A 19910-nucleotide genomic window follows, 5' to 3' on the forward strand; every position below is an offset into this window, starting at 1 on the left:
TCACTGCCAGGTGTTACAGTTCCTGCAGGGGGAGGTGTGATAGCATCTCCACCAAGTACAGGCTTTGTTACTAGCCACAGAGTGACAAAGGCACTCTCCCCATGTGGCCAGCAACATGTCTCTAGTGTGGCAGGCTGCTAAGACCAGTCAGCCTACACAGGTAGTCGGTTAAGGTTTCAGGGGGCACCTCTAAGGTGCCCTCCGGGGTGTATTTTACAATAAAATGTACACTGGCATCAGTGTGCATTTATTGTGCTGAGAAGTTTGATACCAAACTTCCCAGTTTTCAGTGTAGCCATTATGGTGCTGTGGAGTTCGTGTTTGACAGACTCCCAGACCATATACTCTTATGGCTACCCTGCACTTACAATGTCTAAGGTTTGGCTTAGACACTGTAGGGGCACAGTGCTCATGCACTTGTGCCCTCACCTATGGTATAGTGCACCCTGCCTTAGGGCTGTAAGGCCTGCTAGAGGGGTGACTTATCTATACTGCATAGGCAGTGTGAGGTTGGCATGGCACCCTGAGGAGTGCCATGTCGACTTACTTGTTTTGTCCTTACCAGCACACACAGGCTGGCAAGCAGTGTGTCTGTGCTGAGTGAGGGGTCCCCAGGGTGGCATAAGATATGCTGCAGCCCTTAGAGACCTTCCCTGGCATCAGGGCCCTTGGTACCAGGGGTACCAGTTACAAGGGACTTACCTGGATGCAAGGGTGTGCCAATTGTGTAAACAAAAGTACAGGTTAGGGAAAGAACACTGGTGCTGGGGCCTGGTTAGCAGGCCTCCGCACACTTTCAACTCAAAACATAGCATCAGCAAAGGCAAAAAGTCAGGGGGTAACCATGCCAAGGAGGCATTTCCTTACAGGAACCCTTGGACTCTGTGCATACTATTCCTTGAAATAGTGCATACAGAGCCAACTTCCTACAACCATGATCCTTGTAGCTCCTACATGGGCACGTCAACCTTGATACACAACATTATTGGATCGGTCTGTGGTTCCTTATCTCAAACTTCCCAACCGAATAGACCTTTTTACTCAAAAGAAAGGTCAAATCAAATACCCAGACCCAGAACACTCAATCTTGCGATATGACTCCTGAAGTCAGAGTTTGGAAATTTACAACTTCCTTCTGAATGTATGGACATTTTTAAAGAGTCACACAGACATACAACTAGACAGTGTTATGCTGCAAAATGGAAACGTTTTATACATTACTGTCAACCTAAATACATTGATCCACTCAACGCTTCAATACAAGACATTGTTTATTTGCTACATTTACAAAATGCAAATTTAGCATACTCCTCTATTAGACTTCATTTAGCAACCATAGCTGCTTACCTCCAAAGAGCCCACGTATTTCTTCGTTCAGAATTCCTGTTAAGGCATGTACGGAAGGACTTAAAAGTTACTCCACCCAGGGTTCCTCCAGCTCCAGTATGGAACCTTAACGTTGTACTTACTAGACTTGGGGTTCTATCATCTGAACCCTTGCATTCCTGTTCTTTGCAATTTCTTTCATGGAAAGTTGCCTTCTTAGTAGCTATAACTTCACTAAGACGTGTCAGTGAAATACAAGCGTTCACCTTGGAGGAACCTTTTTTCCAAGTACATAAAGAAAAAGTAGTTCTTAGGACAAACCCCACATTTTTACCTAAAGTAGTTTCACCATTTCACACTAATCAGTTGTTGCCTGTCCCATCACCTCCCTCCCCCGAGCCCCCAACCCCAACCAGATTCTGTCTCTGAAAGAGCTTTGCATACACTAGATGGCAAAAAAGCTATAATGTATTACATTGACAGGACACAATTTCGGTAAATCAAAACCATGTTTTGTAGCTTTTTCAATCCCTCACAGAGGTAATCCGATTTCAAAGAATGGTTTAGCTAGATGGATAGTCAAGTGTATTCAAACTTGTTATCTCAAAGCTAAAAGGCAATACCAACAACTCTTAAAGCGCACACTACCATGAAGAAAGGTGCTTCTGTGACCTTTTTAGGAAACATTCCAATAGCACACATCTGCAAAGCTGCTACTTGGTCTACTCCTCACACATATACTGAACACTGTTGTGTAGATTTTTTAGCACGCCAACAAGCAAATGGTGGTCAAGCAGTCCTCAGGACACTTTCAAGCTACTCCAACTCCTACAGGTTAGCTGCCGCTTATTTGGAGGGGACTACTTTACAGTCTATGCAAAGCATGTGTATCTACAGCCATACATGCCGTCGACAGGAAAATGTTACTTAACCAGTAGACATATGTTTGTGGCATTTAGTGCTGTAGATTCACATGCGTCCTCGCAGGAAGCCGTTAGTCGTTGTAGTACAAAATATTGTAAATATATATGTATATACATTCCAAGGACATCTCTAACAGTCTAACAAAGGACTCCATTCCCATGGGCCCAATCACCGAGAGGAGGAGTCACTTAATCTTGTGACTTGAAAAGACTCTTCAAAGAAAAACAACTTGTAACACTTAGAGCCCAACACTAGATGGGGGGCTTATGCAAAGCATGTGAATCTACAGCACTACATGCCACGGACAGATGTCTACTAGATACATAAAATGTTCCTTATAGTAAGTGTAAGGGAATTGATTTGAACAAAATTGGAAAACGTTCTTAAAGTTCTACCTAGTCTTTCACTGTCTAATGAATCAGAAATCTGAATGATGGAACCCATTAGTCACTCTGAATTTTAGCCTTCTCTACTGGAAACTTAAGCGAAGAGGATGGTTTCTCTGCTGAGTCTTCTAAACTATTTAGTGAAACTTTAAACATCCACCTTTTGCAATTAGTGAAATGTGTTGGCTGGACTTACTATTTCCCTTTCTTTTGTCATAGGGTTACTGGTCAGCTTCCTGAAATTTTTTTTACCCAAAAGGACGAGACTGGATGGTAGTGTTGGACTTGCATGACTCCCATTTTCATATTTCTGTCCTGCCTGCCCACAGATGTTCCTTTCTGTTTATGGTAGGCCATGAGCATTTTCAGTTCATCGTCCTCCTCTTTGGCCTTACCAGCACCCCTTGGGTGTTCACCAAAGTGATGGTGGTGGTCGCAGCTCATGTGCACAGGTCAAGGGTTTGTCTTCCCCCTACCTCGATGACTGGCCATTAGAGGTGGGCTTGCCTCAGGCTGTCATTTCCACCTCCAGATTGCGGGGGACCTCCTGCATTTGCTGGGGTTCATTATAAACATGCCGAAGTCAAACTTGACTCTCTGATGCTCCCCTTCACTGGAGCTGTTATGGACACGGTTCTGTTTCAGGCTATTTCTCCTGAACTGAGAGTCCAGGATATTCAGGCTATGATACCGATGTTTCAGCCTCTATCCTGGATTTCGGTGAGAGTGGCTCTAAGGCTGTTGGTCCACATGGCTGCGTGCATCCTGCTAGTGCAACAGTAATTTAGCAAATCGTTTTTCCCCATTTGATTATTTTTCTGAATATTTTTTATTTTGAAAGCAAAGAATCATCAATCTTGCTCTCAAGCTTTTGAAACATTTGCATCTGAGTGTTCTGGGAGCATTATATGTAGCCTCATATTGTTAAACTTTTTTAACGTGTGTACACATTTTATTGGAACGACTGTCAGTAGTGCAGTGTGACCTTAAATTGTTTATTTAGTGCACTCATCCTAATAATAAAGGCTTTGCATTAAGGAACCATAAATACAAGTTTGAAAAGCATTAACGTGGGCAAAATATTACCTCGGCTGCAGGACAGTTCCCTTCCCTGTAAACTTGCGGCCAAAGGGTTTGTGCTGCAGGGGGTTGGGCCTACATGTTCCAAGGACAAAATAAACATGAAAACGTGTTGTTGACCCCAAACAATATGTCCTGGTCCTCAAGCTAGAGGAATTTCACACCCTTGAATTGTTAGATTTCTTAAAGGTCTTACTCATATGTTCCCTCCATCACTATTCATGAGGCCCCAATAGGATTTGAACCTGGTTGTTATTTTCTTAATGTGTGCTCATGCCGCTTCATAACTGTCCTCACAGGCTTCTGACATTAGAAACAGCCTTCATTGTGGCCATCACATCTGCCCGTAGGGTGAGTGAGCTGCAGGCACTGTCATCTAAGCCACTGTACCTTTTCATCTATCTTGACAAAATGGTGCTTCACCCCAGGATTTCCTTTTTAGGTTGAGCATAGCAGTGCTTAAGTTCTGCTTTTCGACCCGTTGTAATGTGTGTGGAGTTCAACCACGCCCATCTCACACCTATCACTTTCATTCATTCTTGCGCTTGCCTTGCAAACAACATCCCTTGAAGTCCTTGGCAAATGCTTTACGTTTGTCCCGCATTGGTGGTGTTTTGTTACACCTTGCAGACTAGACCCTGTTTCATGGATGATTACCGATATACTTTAGTGTGAGCAAACTATTTTTGTGTCTCCACTTCATGCTTTATTGCGTTTTGAAATTTCATATAGCGCGAACTCGATCGGTGGGAACCAGCCTTCCCACAGTGAAAAACAGACCCGCAGCATTTGATTTGTTGTTTGAATTAAAGTTTTGTCGGCATTAGCAGAGCGGGCAGTGTCATCTTAAGGACCTGCTTTAAAGCTTTGAGTAACTGAGATGGACAATCCTATATTTACTTTTTAATTACATTTGTCATGTAATGCAGTTGTGATGTAAAGTACACTGTCACCATATTTCACTGTAGTCAAGGAAAGCCTATGCAAAGAGGCAGCTCAATATTTTCCTTATGATACCCTCCCAGCTTTGCTTTAGATGTGCGTTCACAGCTGCTTGGAAGGGGGGTGGAGGAACTAGTCTGTCCACTGCACACCTTCAGTGTCAGCCTAAGGTTCCTGTACAATAATAATGCAACAGCCTGAGGATGTGTGGTTTTTATGGAGCAGAATAAACTTCCTTTGTCAGTGGCTTCCAGTCATGCTGTCCATCTGCTGGAAATTTGACAGGACAGCGACTCCCAGTGAATGCAACGCGCCAGTGCCACACAAACATTCCTTTTAACACATTTTAATCTTTCTTTTTTCTCTCTTGGGATAATTCCTACTACGTTTAGTCATTTTAACTGTTTTAATTGATCTGAAATAATTGAACCACTGACATACCTATATCAACTTAAGACGATCAGAGAGAAAGGTGCTCATTGGTTTTGCCCTATTCATAACGTTTTCACAGGGATACCATGCTCCCTTGCTTTCTTTCCACAATGATCACAGCTGCTTGAGAGCACTCTTCTTCCTTTTGTGTGCAGTAGACAAAAACATCGACTCTTGATGTTTTAACAGTCGTGTAAAACTTACATATTATATGTGATAAGTTAACTAGCGCCTCACTATAAACTATCATCCTATGGGCAGTTAATGCAGTCCGGACTCTGGTATTTTCAGTGCTACAAAAAAAAAAAAAGTGTGGTACAGGTACTACGTTGTATGTCAGAACTGAAACACCAGTCTTAACCCCTTTGCAGCCAAGGACTTAACGGTTATGTCCTTGTCTGAGGTGCCAAGGACGTAACAGTTACGTCCTAGGACTGGCTTATGGGGGGGGGGGGAGCGCTAGCACTCCAACCCCCAATTTCCCTCCCCAAGTGGATTTTGGCCACAATCTCAGCCGGCAACTAGGGAAACCTACCAAGCCTCTGCATTTTTTTAAAACTATACACCTTGGGGGAATCCAGGATGGGGTGGCTTGTGGGGTTCTCACCCGGTTCTGTTATCCAGAATCCTTTGCAAACCTCAAAAATGGGCAAAAAAACATTTTCCTCACATTTCAGTGATTGAAAGTTAGGGAATCTGAGAGAAGCTCAAGTTTCCTTCCTCCCATCGCCCCCCCCCCCCCCCAATCTCCTGATAAAAATGGTACCTCACTTGTGTTGGCAGACCTGGTGCCCACAACAGGAAATGCCCCAAACACTATGTAGGCACATCAAAATTATCATTTAAAATTCCTGTGGTTTTGCGGGGCAGAAGGAACCTGCGTTTTTGTTCTTGGGCTCAGCAGCCATCTGGGGAAACCTAGCAAACAGACATTTTCTGAAAACCAGACACCCGAGAGAGTTCAGGGAGGTGCGACTTGCGTGGATCCCCTGTTTTTTCTTACCCAGAATCATCATCATCATCATCAACCCTCATTTAGCTAAAAAAAAAAAAAAAGTACTTGTGACAGGGAAGAGCCAAAAGCATGTTGACGTTAAGGGGAGACCAAAGTGGGTCCAAAAGGGCAGTTTGGGGGAAAAAGAACATTTTCAGTCAAGTGGGGCAGAATTTGTGTCTGTATAGAAGCGAAAATGCTGGGTGGTAGGGATTTTTGTGGATTCCTGCAGATTATGGAAGGTTCCATCTCAAAAATGTGGGAAAAATGTGTGATTTCAAGCAAAGTTGGAGGTTTGCAAGGCATTGTTGGTAAGAAAATGGTGCTGGGTGAATGTGAAGCACATTACTCTGGACTCACCCAGATGTTTAGTTTTCAGATGTGTCTAGGTCTTGTAGATTTTTCTACATTGCAGCTTCCCAAAGTCCAAGAAGTGCAGTCCTCACCATTCCAAGTGGGACGATTGTGAGTGGGCCAAGCTCTTAGGGCCCAAACGTAAAACCAAATAATCAAATGTCCTCTTGCATGCCGTTGGGATAAGATCTTTTTGTGTGTGTGTGTGTGTGGGGGGGGGGGGTGAGGGTCCTGAAATACTGTTACCCCCTTCAGTTGGGGGTGGGGGCATAACCATGCCCATACTGGTTGGTAGCCACCACCCTACTATGTATGTATAGTTTTTTAATTCTCCTGGCATCTAGTAGGCTTTCCTTACACAGCAGGTGTAAGTGGGAAGATTTAGTGTTGGTCTGCGGTCAAGCATGCCCCTCTCTGCAATGGTGGAACACCAACAGCCTGTTAAAAGGATGGCCTTTCCTAGACCCTGTTCTGCAGAGGACCATAACAACGGACATCCCTTACGGGATGAGGGAGTGAGCGTATTTGCAAGATTTAAGTATCCAGGGCCACTGGACACCCAGTGAGCTACACCTCCTACGTCACCTTGAATTACTAGCTGTTCATCTAGAGCTGAAAGACTTCCTTCCTCACCTATTTGGCTAAGTAGTCCTCATCGAGACGGAAACGTGACCGCCATGTATTATCTCCAAAAGTAAGGGGCACCAAGTCCCCAGAGCTTTTTACAGTTAGCCCAATCCATTTGGAGGTGGGCTAACTGATAAAACATTCACCTGTTAGCAGAGTACATACCAAGAGTGGACAGTGGCTTTACAGATCTCAGCAGGAGATGGCAACAAGTTTGTGAGTGAGGAACATCATCCTCAAATCCTTCTCCAATGCTTCTAGCATTGGAAAGGTGCAAATAGACCTTTACCACAGCAGAAAACACCAAATGCCCAAACTTTGCCTCAAGATTTCCACACCCATAGTCCAAGGGCAACACACCTTGGATGAGTTTCCTGTTGCTTCTGTTTGTGGTTCGCAGATTTCTGCAGACATTTCTCACTCTCATCCTGGTAGCTCCCACAAGGGCATGACAACTGTGGTTCACCACACATCTAACTGCCAGTAGTTCCCCCACATAGCACTGCTGGACAGGCAGGATCTTCTCATGCAGAACCTTGAAGAAATCAGACACCCGAACCGCAGATCTGTCAATCTTGCAATCTGACTCCTGAAGTCCTAGGATTTGGGTACCTCAGTCTCCCACAACAGTGTATAGACATTCTTCAAAAGGCGTGCAGGCTTACTATTCGGGCCTATTACACTGCCAAATAGTAAACATTTGTTCATTGTCACTCCAACCACATTGGTCCCTTAGCAGCCAAGCTAGGTTCAAGACCTTGTCTGCTACTTATTTAATTTACATACCTCTGGTTTAGCTTTTACCTCTGAGACAACACTTTGCGGTAGCTGCATATCTACAAAAATAGGAAACATTTACCTATTCAGAATTCCAGTTAACAAAGCCTCCCTTGAAGGTATTAAGTCATCAGTTTACAGCCTGTGTTCCACAGCCCCACAGAGGTCTGCCATTTCTTGGGGATCTGCAGGCCTGGACCTGCAGAAAGGCACTTCGGCCAGCTGGGGCGTCTGACAGAAGCACATGCATGTTTTTGTAATCATTATTTTCCTTGTGCAGCAGTTTGAAAAGGACTGCAAAGTTCCTTGAACATCCAGCATCTTTGCAGCAAAAATAAAAGCATCAAGATAAAACTGCTGATTAATGTTCCTGCAGGAGAGAGAGAGATGGGAGTTTTGTCTAGTGCCAGTTTGACTCTTCTAATGTAGAGCCAATGGTTTATATGCTGCTGCAAAGAATCTGTATCATGCAAAGAACAGTATTTTACATACTATGGGTTACCACTTTTGTCATAGATTTTGTTACTGTGCAGTTCATAATTTATAATCCTAATCTAGCACAGTGAGCTATGAACTGCCATCAAAGAGCTGCATGGCACTAATTAGAAAGTTATGGTTTTTCCCCCCAGTCTTTCATTTTCCTTATGCTGCTAAAAGGTTTGCTTGTGTAGAAATACATTCTTATTGAAGTCAATGCTAACCACTGTTATGTTCAGAATCCAAAATTTGTGCTTCTCCAGACCAATCACCCTTAGAAAATGCGTTCCAGCTTGGATGACAAATTAATCTTACACCTTGTAGTCCCCTGTAAAGTGCTCCGACACCCTACACTGGTATGAGAGGTGCTATAAAACAAATGAATTATATGCACCAGAGGCTGTGGAGAGATGAGGCCTGTATGGTTTTACTTCCTTTCCCTACCACATATTTATGCAAAAAAGCTTTCTCAGATCTTATGTACCTAAAAAAAATTAAAAAACAGAAATCACTTGCAAATGTAGAATCTGACCTAAGGATTCGACTTTCCTAAATAAAACCAAACATTAAAAAGTTAGTCACCGAGATGCAGCGTCAACCTTCCCATTAAAACTTCATTTTTTGCATATTTTTCTATATAAAATTGTATCTTTAGTAATTCGAGTATGTTTGGTGTGTACTTGTTCGTATATTTTTGTGAATTACTGTATTAATCTTTGAAATATGAGTCTCACAAATTGTTTGGAGGAGTGGGGTGGGGTCCCTGGCTTCCAGTAGTGATTCAGTGGGGGGTCCTCTGAAGTCAAAAGGTTGGGGCCCACTGTCTTAAGTAATTCGGACTTGGGTGCCACACGCTTCCACATGGATTCTCAGTATTGTATTAACAAGATTAATGGGCCCTCCATCCTACCATCTATAGTTTTATCCTGGGTGGTACCATTTCTCTTAGATAGGTCAGTGAGCTTCAGGTACTAACTTTAAAAGAACCCGTCTTACAAATACATAGGGATAGGGTTGTACTTCGCACCAGCCCCAGATTTCTTTCAAAGCTGGTCTCTCAATTCCATCTTAATCTATTAAACTGCCTGCCTTTTTTTCCCCCAAACTGACTGTGTTGCAGAACTAACCCTGCATACATTAGACATAAAACAAGCTCTGATGTATTATGTTGACAGGACTAAATAATTTAGGAAGATGCAACAACCATTACTAACTTTCTCAAAACCTCAAAGTAATGGCCATTTTTAAATCCGGTATTGCACGCTGGATTGCTAAATGCATCCAAACATACTTTGCTAAAGCTAAAATAACTTTACCCATTCCTCCTAGAGCTCCTTCCACTTGTTTAAAAAAAAAAAAAAAAAGCCTCAATGGCTTTTTTAGGAAACATACCTAAAGCTGACATATGTAAAGCAGCTACATGGTCTACACTGCATACATTTACAAAACATTACTGTCTAGATGTACTGGCCCGTCAGTAAGCCAATGTGAAGACACAATTCTACGTATACTATTTGAAACAACTCCCACAGGCTAACCACCACTTATTCAGGAGGATGAATTTAGACTTTGCTAAGCATGTGTATTTACTGCCACACATGCCTCTAATGTAAAATGTTAAACTCCTCCCCAGACAGTTGTGCTGGTTACAGTTGCTTTCACTATTTCTCACAAACTCCTTTCACATGAGCACCTCCTTATTCTACACTTTGCTTCACATTTCATTCTCACCCGCCATGCGGGAAAACCATCTCAACTATAGAATTGAGAATGATGCGCTTTACCAGCAAGAGGAGGAGTCACACTACCTCCTGACTTTAAAGACTTTATTTGAAGAAATACAACTTGCACACATCCAAACCCAATACTAGATGGCAGGATTATCCTCAGCATGTTAATCTACAGCACTGCATGCCACTTACAGATGCTTCCTGGGTAAGTATAATTTTCCTTACCTGTAACATATTATTCACAGGCAGCACTCACCTGCTATACACATTTTAAAGTGGCACACATATTTGCTTATTATAGATGGTCAGGTGTGGACCAAATAAAATGGAACAGGGATAGGAGTTCTATTAGCCAATTGTAGTGGTGGTCCTTTCTGGCACCTGACTGCTTTTAACCATGAGGAAAAGCAGGTTGTAATTCTGATTCCAATCGCTTGCTGCTAAAAGTTATGTACAAGTTGTGTAAGTACATTTGCAAATTGATGGCTACAACATATATCTTCCACCTTTACAGGTGGAATTTCTTTTAGAATTTTCTCAGATCAAATCATGAATGCAGACTTGGTGTGTAACTTGTTGTTCATAGACTTTGCTTAACAAAGCACTTAATACCCAGTTCCTCTTGTATTAAATTCAAAGTTAATACAGAACATGCATTTTACATGATACATTAGTCTTTGAGCAGTTGTCAGAAATTCCTGTTAGAAGTCTGGATGCAATTTTTAATCATATAGTTGTCTGTCAAACGAGAACTGCATTTGAGATTCCAATAATGAAATCCAATTGCTCAGTTGGGGATAAGATGTGGGGCATTTTCAACCAGTAGATAACCCTTATAAACTGATTTATCTGATCACTTACAGCTTTACCTTTTTTGTCTGTGCAGAATGATAGCCCATATCAAGGTGGTGTATTCTTCTTGACGATTCACTTTCCAACAGACTACCCCTTCAAACCACCCAAGGCAAGTCTGTACATGTATGATTGTTTGTAGGCTAGCACTAGGTGCTAAATAGGTAGAGTGAACAGGTTTAAGATAATCTATTGAGTTTAAATTAATAACACAAATTACCATGTCAAATGTACTACTGTGCTTCAGGCTGTTGAGGACCCCCACGCCTCTCAATATTAATGCGCAAGAGTTGTGCCAAACAGCAGCTCGGCAGAGCCCCTCATTCTTCAGTTAATTATTGGAAGAGATAATGGGGTGGGAGGGAGACATGATGTGAGCTGGTATGTGCTGGGGAGGTCCGTTCAGCCAGTGGGCCATTGGGAGTGGGCTAGGCTGTTTTAAAGGAATGCTGGATGACATTACAACCAGACTAGTTCCATCCTGAAATATGGATGAGACACCTGCCCAGAGTGAGACCCACTTTTTGGGTCCCCACTAGGGTCTGAAAATTTTAAAGTGGCAGTATTTTTCACCTTCTGTAACTGAGATCCCTAAGGGCTCTGGGGCAGTCTCATGCAAGAAGTATTTAGTAGTGTGTGCAAACGTCAGAAAAATATGAAAGCAGGGATGAATTTGTGTGGGGAATAATGCTTTCCTCTCACCACTCCTTCTGTTGTGTAGCCCAACACTGTTTTAAAGGGATGTTGAGACTGCCTCTGTATTTAGCGGAGTGGCTGAAAAATTCTCAGATTCAGCCTCAAAAAGGTTGAACCTAATGTGTAACTCTGAATTTGCTATCACATTTACTGTGAACTTGCCCACTTGTGTGTTTGTGCTTTTGAGAAATTGAACTGCTGCAGTCACCTTCTCACTGGTTCTCTGTTGGGAAAGGTCCTAGGTGCCAACTCTTGTTGGTGCTGACTAAAGCAGGTGTAGTCCAATTCAAGGTCAGTGCAAGGGGGATGTAACCTAGACTTCCACATAATATAACAGACTTAAATAATTTTCTGTGTACAATAAATGTAATACAAAAGAGATTTATGACTTCATATATAACTTAGACCATATTAATCCAGACGTTTTTCATATAAATCTCGATTGAACATGTAATTCTCTTCACGAAAGAATATCGTATTTTACATTTGTAATGGTAGGTGCTCCTAGAAAAACAGTGAAAGTGCTGAAGTGCAGGTAAGTGAAGATGATATATACAATCTGTGCAGAGTGTGGTTATAAGAAAAATATGACCTTCAAGTGGCTCCTTCAATCCAGGAAGCCCTGAAGATTCACTAAATTTCTTTGTATTTGTCCCAATCACTCTTTGGAGATGTCGACGTTTCGACCCCGTAATAAGGTGAGTCAAGGTGAGGCATCATCAGGACAAGGATAATCAAAATGGTAGCACCTACGGGTAGTATAAAATCACTATTATTAGGGGTCCAGTGAATCCGTTTACATAATGTAATTATTGTACTGACTGGAAAACTCGCCTATATTCCAGTGTACAGAACCAATCAGGGACATCTTCCTGCTGGAAAATGATTACATAATTCAGTATGCCAGATAATCATAAGGATTGGTCTGTGTGAAAAAAGGTAAAGGACTTACAAGATACGGAATAGTCCCAAGGTCTGAGGATCTACGCTTGTCTGCTCTCATAGTGCTCAGGAAACTTCTAAAAGAGAGGTATTTATTAGGTCGGTATCCAGGGATAGCACAGGGCTGGATGCTCAAGATGTAGAGATTAATCAATAAAAAATATATATAAATTACAGTAAACCATTTACATTTAGTGGATCGATCTCAGTGTGTGGAGTTGTTTAAAACCAAGGGCTGCAAATTGCCATGTAGCGCCATATTTATCAGGGGCTCAGATGATCTAAAATGCAAGGAGTGTGCATGAGTGATGATAACCACAACTGTGGAGACGTGAGGGATTAATCCTGAGAAGGTGAACCACTTGTGAGTTCAGGCTGCTGGCGAAGCAGTCAGCATGTGGTCATGAAAAAGGCCGGTTAACCAAAAAAACAGGCTAGAGAAACTCCTGGGTGCGTCCACGATTAATCAAGGAAAGCCGCCGCAGGTATCCCTCTCGTCCCCAGTTATATATATTTTTTTTATTGATTAATCTCTACAACTCGTCGAGCATCCAGGCCTGTGCTATCCCTGGATACCGACCTAATAAATACCTCTCTTTTAGAAGTTTCCTGAGCCCTAGATATTAGCGATCTTTGACGCTCCTGATCACTACGACAGCAGACAAGCGTAGATCCTCAGACCTTGGGACTATTCCGTATCTTGTAAGTCCTTTACCTTTTTTTCACACAGACTAATCCTTATGATTATCTGGTATACTGAATTATGTAATCATTTTCCAGCAGGAAGATGTCCCTGGTAACCTGATTGGTTCTGTACACTAGAATTATAGATGAGTTTTCCAGTCAATACACTAAATACATTATGTAAACGGATTCACCGAACCCCTAATACAGTGATTTATACTAACCGTAAGTGCTACAATTCTGATTATCCTTGTCCTGATGATGACCCCACCTTGACTCACTCTATTACGGGGTCGAAACGTCAACCCATCTTCAAAGAGTGGATGAGACAAATACAAAGAAATTTAGTGAATCTTCAGGGCTTCTCTGATTGAAGGAGCCACTTGAAGTTCATATATTTTTCTGATAACCACACTCTGAAGGTGATATATACAATCAGTGCACTTACCTGCACTTCAGCACTTTCACTGGTTTTCTAGGAGCACCTACCATGACAAATGTAAAATGCAATATTCTTTTGTGAACAGAATTACATGTTCAGTCGAGATTGACATGAAAAATGTCTGGATTAATGTGGTCTAAGTTATATAGGAAGTAATACCTTTTTTTGTATTACATTTATGGTATACAGAAAATTCTTTAAGTCTGTTTATGTTCTGTGGAAGTCTAAGTTACTTCCCCCTTGCACTGATCTTGAATTCAACTACATTTATTACTCTGGTCATAAGGGTTAGAGGGTATTTGCCTCATTGTTTTACAGACTAAAGCAGGTGGACTGTCCAAACAAACCACCACCCCCAAAATTGTGAATGTTGACCCCCTTGCTGAGACACGTGCAACAGTGGTTGTCTCAGTAAATAAATATTTATCCTCACGCAGCTTGTTAGCACCCGTATGGTGCCCCATGGTGTGCAGTCTCTCTCTGAATCTTGCACTTGTACTCCGTTGTTTTGTGGTGAACCACTACGTCAACACTTCTGCTTGTGTTCAGTGCCTCATTGCTTTTTAAAATGCTGCCACTTACAAGAGCGGACAGTATTTATAGTCTTGCTTGTACGGCTGTGCAGAAGGTCTGTGAAGCGAGTACTGTTAACTCGTCTGTCAATTATGCACGGACATAAAAAGACATCGTAGTGGTTCTCAAGAGCCTCCATGATTGTAATTCAGCCCCAGTGTCTCACTTAAGTCAGGTCAACGGATTTCCCCTGCCTCAATATTGATTATACCATAAGTTCTCTTGGAAAAGGTGAGCTATCTGGTTGAATGTGTGGGCAGATGGTGTGGAGGTACACCAGAGATTAAGTAAAAATAACCTTGTTAATATTTTTCTATCAGGTTGCATTTACAACACGAATTTACCATCCAAACATTAACAGTAATGGGAGCATTTGCCTGGATATTCTGAGATCACAATGGTCTCCAGCGTTAACGATTTCCAAAGGTAAAGGAATGCTTTATATTCATGCTGCCGCATTTTCATCTATTGTCGAGTAACTGCTTTGGACTGTGCATTGTGAAGCTAGGTGATGTATTCTGTCCTTGGTGGCCCCTGTTCAGGCCTCTGAGAAAAGCCACAGACTTGTTGTTTATTCCATCGTCAGTGCCTTGAAACTAAAAGTAAGTTTAAACCTGGCCTATTTGACACTGCTTTTGTGTGTGTGCTCTTTAGACGCAGACAGCTCACTAAGTCTTGTGTAGCCATAGGCCTCAACTTATAGAGGAGAGCAAAAATCTTAATTTGAATGCCTTCACAATTTTTTGTGATCTTTCTAGTTCAAGCTAGAAGTCCAAGCGATATTTAATTATACACTCTAAGGACTTGCATTTGCTTCCAGGTCTCACAGTAACAAGTACTGGCATTGCTGCCTAGAGTGGGGAAGGGTTAGAGGGTTGGAGGTTGCTTTGTAGGTTGACATGTGGGTGCAGGGTGTATGCGAAATCTAAATTTTTTTTTTTTTTTGAGTTTTGGAATTTCTGGTTCAGCAGCCAACCTCATTCAGATACTTATCGGAGTGCGAGGGTGGAACTGTCCTCTGATTGACAACAGAGCTACCTCCTTGTCAAATCTGGATCCGGATGTACCGTTTAAAATCACTGCATCCAGATGGACTGAACATCACTGATGATACCACTTGATTTCTGCATATCTGAAGAGTTCTCAGGACTGCATTGATTCCACATTCCAATTGGAATCTTCACTCATGATGCTTTTTGAAAATCCACCAGTGTCAGCTGTGCAGCCACTGAGCAAACAATCTTGTACTACCTGAGGAAGGCGGAAGCTGAAACGTTGTAATAGAAATATATTTTTGTTCTTTAGTGAGATCTGTTTGAGTCACTTCTTTCCTGGAGATAGATAGATAGATAGATATATAGATATGTGTGTGTGTATATATATGTGTATGTGGTTGGTGGCATGTGTAGCTGCAGATACACATGCTGTGCATATCCCGCCATCTAGTGTTGGGCTCGGAGTGTTACAAGTTGTTTTTCTTCGAAGAAGTCTTTTCAAGTCACAAGATCGAGGGACTCCTCTCCTTTCGGCTCCATTGCGCATGGGCGTCGCCAAATCTTAGCTCGTTTTCTTTCCGCCATCGGGTTCGGACGTGTTCCTCTTCGCTCCGTGTTTCGGTTCAGAAAGTTAGTTAAATCTCGGAAAATTTGACGGTATTGTTTGCGTTCGGTATCGGGTTAGTTAGCGCAGATCGACACCGAATTAAAGAAGAGCTCCAGTAGCCCTTCGTGGCTTCTATCCCCCGGCGGGGCCTAGTCGGCCCGACCGCGTGTGTCTTCAAGGCTCATGGAACGGACCCCATTCCGCTTCTGCCCCGAATGCCACAATATGTATCCTTACACAGATCAGCATTTGGTCTGTAATTTGTGTTTGTCTCCTGAACACAAAGAGGATACTTGCGAGGCCTGTCCGGCATTTCGGTCGAAGAAAACGCTACGGGACCGGAGAGCACGAAGGCTTCAAATGGCATCGGCGCCGTCAGGACACCACCACGACGTCGAAGAAGAGGAGACTTTCTCCATTGCCGACTCGAACGAGCCCGAAAGTGAGCAGCTGGCAAAAACCGTGAGTAAACCAGCCCCGGTTAAAACTCACGCCAAAATCATGAAGGCCAGGGGACGCCACCGCCAGCAGGCCATGGCTTAACCCGTAAATTCGGTGACCGAAAAGCGCACACACGTGTCGAAGTCATCCGACTACGGTCGAGATACCGGCACAGAGTATACTCTGCACCGAGATACTGGCTCCGAGCAAAGTCGGCACCGAGAGATCGGCACCCCGGAGCCGAAAAAGACTGTGGAAAATTTTTTGGTGCCGAAACACCCAGCATCGGAGCCAAAAACAAGCTCTTACTCCGAAGAACAAGGCCTTTCAGCACAACTACAAGGCCATAAATTTGGACAAGAGTTAGAGATTGGGGAGCCCGACTATACACAAAGAAGGCTCCATATTCAAAAAAGAAACAGGGAAAATAAGAACTCTCCCTCCTATTAAGATGAAAAGGAAACTTGCTTTCCAAGACACAGAAAAACAACCAAAAGCCAAGGTGGCAAAAGAAACAACTCCACCTCAATCCTCGCCACAACCCTCGCCACACCACTCACCGTAACTGTCACCAATTGCAACCCCCCCCCTCCCCATGATTCAATCTCCCAACGCACACAGGGATGAGCCAGGATGACCCAGATGCATGGGATCTATATGATGCACCAGTATCTGACAATAGTCCAGGTGGTCATGGCCTTGTTGGGTAGCAGTCTGAAGACAGTACTGCTTACATGCAGGTGGTGTCCAGAGCAGCTACTTTTCACAATGTGGCACTGCATGCTGAACCTATTGAGGATGACTTTTTATTTAATACTTTGTCGTCAACAAACAGTCAGTACCAGAGTCTACCAATGTTACCAGGGATGTTGAAACACGCGAAACAAGAGAACGAAGACTCACAGATTATTACAAAAATTGGGAGGAAATAAGACTTGTGGGTCCTAGCCATTATCCAACATGGTTATTGCATAGAATTCATACAATTACCACCAAATGTGCCTCCGAGAACACACAACATGTCCAAACAACACTTGGATCTATTAAAACTAGAAGTCCAAGCGTTATTACAAAAAGAGGCAATAGAACTAGTACCCAAACATCAGAAAGGAATATGTGTCTACTCCCTGTATTTTTTAATACCAAAAAAGGACAAAACTCTGAGGCCCATATTAGATCTCAGAACCCTAAATCTTTACATCAAATCAGATCACTTTCACATGGTGACACTTCAAGACTTAATTTCATTGCTCAAACAACAAAACTACATGTCAACATTAGACCTGAAGGATGCTTACTTCCATATACCTATACATCCTTCCCACAGGAAATACTTAAGGTTTGTAATCCAAGGAGTACATTACCAATTCAAAGTGTTACCATTCGGGATAACAGCACCAAGGGTATTTACAAACTGCCTTGCAGTAGTAGCTGCACATATCAGAAGACAGCACATACACGTATTCCCGTATCTAGACGATTGGTTAATCAAAACCAACACTCAGGAACAGTGTCTTCAACACACAAAATACGTCATAGAAACCCTTCACAAACTAGGGTTCTCACTAAACTATTAAAAAAATCACACAGCCGTGTCAAATACAACAATACTTAGCAGCAACAATCAACACAAAAAAGGGATTGCCACACCAAGTCCACAAAGGGTACAAGCATTCCAAAACGTAATACAAAGCATGCACCCAAACCAAAAGTATCAAGTAAAATTAGTGATGAAACTACTAGGCATGATGTCCTCATGCATAGCCATTGTCCCAAATGCAAGATTACACATGCGGCGCTTACAACAGTGCCTAGCAACACATTGGACACAAGCACAGGGTCAACTTCAAGATCTAGTGTTGATAGACCGCCAAACACACACACACCTCGCTTCAATGGTGGAATCCTGTAAATTTAAACCAAGGGCGGCCTTTCCAAGACCCAGTGCCTCAATGCGTGATCACAACAGATGCTTCCATGGTAGGGTGGGGAGCACACCTCCACCAACACAGCATCCAGGGACAATGGGACAACTTCATATAAATCAACTAGAACTACTAGCAGTGTTTCTAGCATTGAAAGCATTTCAACCACTAATAGCCCACAAACACATTCTTGTCAAAACAGACAACATGACGACAATGTATTAATTAAACAGGGAGGGACACACTCATCACAACTGTGTCTCTTAGCACAGAAGATTTGGGCGATTCACAATCACATTCGCCTAATAGCGCAATACATCCCAGGAATTCAAAACCAGTTGGCAGACAATCTGTCGATCACCAACATCCACGAATGGGAAATTCATCCCCAGATACTACAAACCTACTTCCAAAATTGGGGAACACCGCAAATCGACCTATTCACAACAAAAGAAAACACAAAATGCCAAAACTTCGCATCCAGGTACCCACAGCCTCACTCCAAGGGCAATGCGTTATGGATGAGTTGGTTAGTGATATTTGCTTACGCCCCCTCACCCCCCCCCCCCCCCCCCCCCCCCACTCCTTCCGTATCTAGTAAACAAATTGAGTCAAAACAAACTCAAACTAATACTAATAGCACCAACTTGGGCACGACAACCTTGGTACACAACACTACTAGACCTGTCAGTAGTGCCTCATGTCAAACTACCAAACAGACCAGATCTGTTAACTCAACACAAACAACAGATCAGACACCCGAATCCAGCATCGCTCAATCTAGCAATCTGGCTCCTGAAGTCTTAGAATTTGGACATCTAGACCTTACACAAGAATGTATGGAGGTCATCAAACAGGCTAGAAAACCTACTACAAGACATTGCTACGCAAATAAATGGGAACGATTTGTTTATTACTGTCATAATAATCAAATTCAACCATTACACGCGTCCGCGAAAAACATTGTAAGCTACTTACTACACTTAAAGTCTAGGTTAGCTTTTTCATCCATTAAAATGCATCTCACAGCAATTTCTGCCTATCTGCAAATTACACATTCAACTTCACTATTTAGAATCCCAGTCATAAAAGCATTTATGGAGGGTCTAAAAAGGATCATTCCACCAAGAACACCACCAGTTCCTTCATGGAACCTCAATATTGTTCCCACGACTCATGGGTCCACCATTCGAACCCATGCACTCGTGTGAGATGCAATACTTAACCTGGAAAGTAGCCTTCCTAATAGCTATCACATCTCTCAGAAGAGTAAGTGAAATACAAGCTTTTACCATACAGGAACCCTTTATACAAAACACCAAAAGTGGTTTTACGCACAAATCCCAAATTTTTGCCAAAAGTTATATCACTGTTCCACTTAAACCAAACAGTGGAACTCCCAGTGTTTTTTCCAGAACCAGACTCTGTAGCTGAAAGAGCATTACATACATTAGATATAAAAAGAGCACTAATGTATTACATTGATAGAACCAAACAATTTCGCAAAACAAAACAATTGTTTGTAGCTTTCCAAAAACCTCATGCAGGAAATCCAATATCCAAACAAGGCATTGCCAGATGGATAGTTAAGTGTATTCAAACCTCTTATGTTAAAGCAAAGAGAGAGCTGCCTATTACACCAAAGGCACACTCCACTAGAAAGAAAGGCACCACCATGGCCTTTCTAGGTAATATACCACAGAC

The 19910-nt window shown here is 42.5% G+C and overlaps 1 protein-coding gene across 2 annotated transcripts in view; it reads left to right on the top strand.

Moving 5' to 3' along the window:
• Positions 1 to 19910, top strand: part of UBE2D3 (ubiquitin conjugating enzyme E2 D3) — a 160166-nt gene that overhangs the window by 69649 nt on the left and 70607 nt on the right. Inside the window, exons 4-5 of one of the 2 annotated variants that reach the window (XM_069230204.1) lie at positions 10936 to 11013; positions 14559 to 14664. In XM_069230204.1, coding sequence (XP_069086305.1) covers positions 10936 to 11013; positions 14559 to 14664 — 184 coding nt within the window. The remainder of the gene's footprint in view (positions 1 to 10935; positions 11014 to 14558; positions 14665 to 19910) is intronic. The other variant, XM_069230205.1, reaches the window with a different exon arrangement.

The sequence above is a fragment of the Pleurodeles waltl genome, chromosome 1_1 (assembly GCF_031143425.1).
Source record: "Pleurodeles waltl isolate 20211129_DDA chromosome 1_1, aPleWal1.hap1.20221129, whole genome shotgun sequence".
NCBI classification, from domain to species: Eukaryota; Metazoa; Chordata; class Amphibia; order Caudata; family Salamandridae; genus Pleurodeles; species Pleurodeles waltl.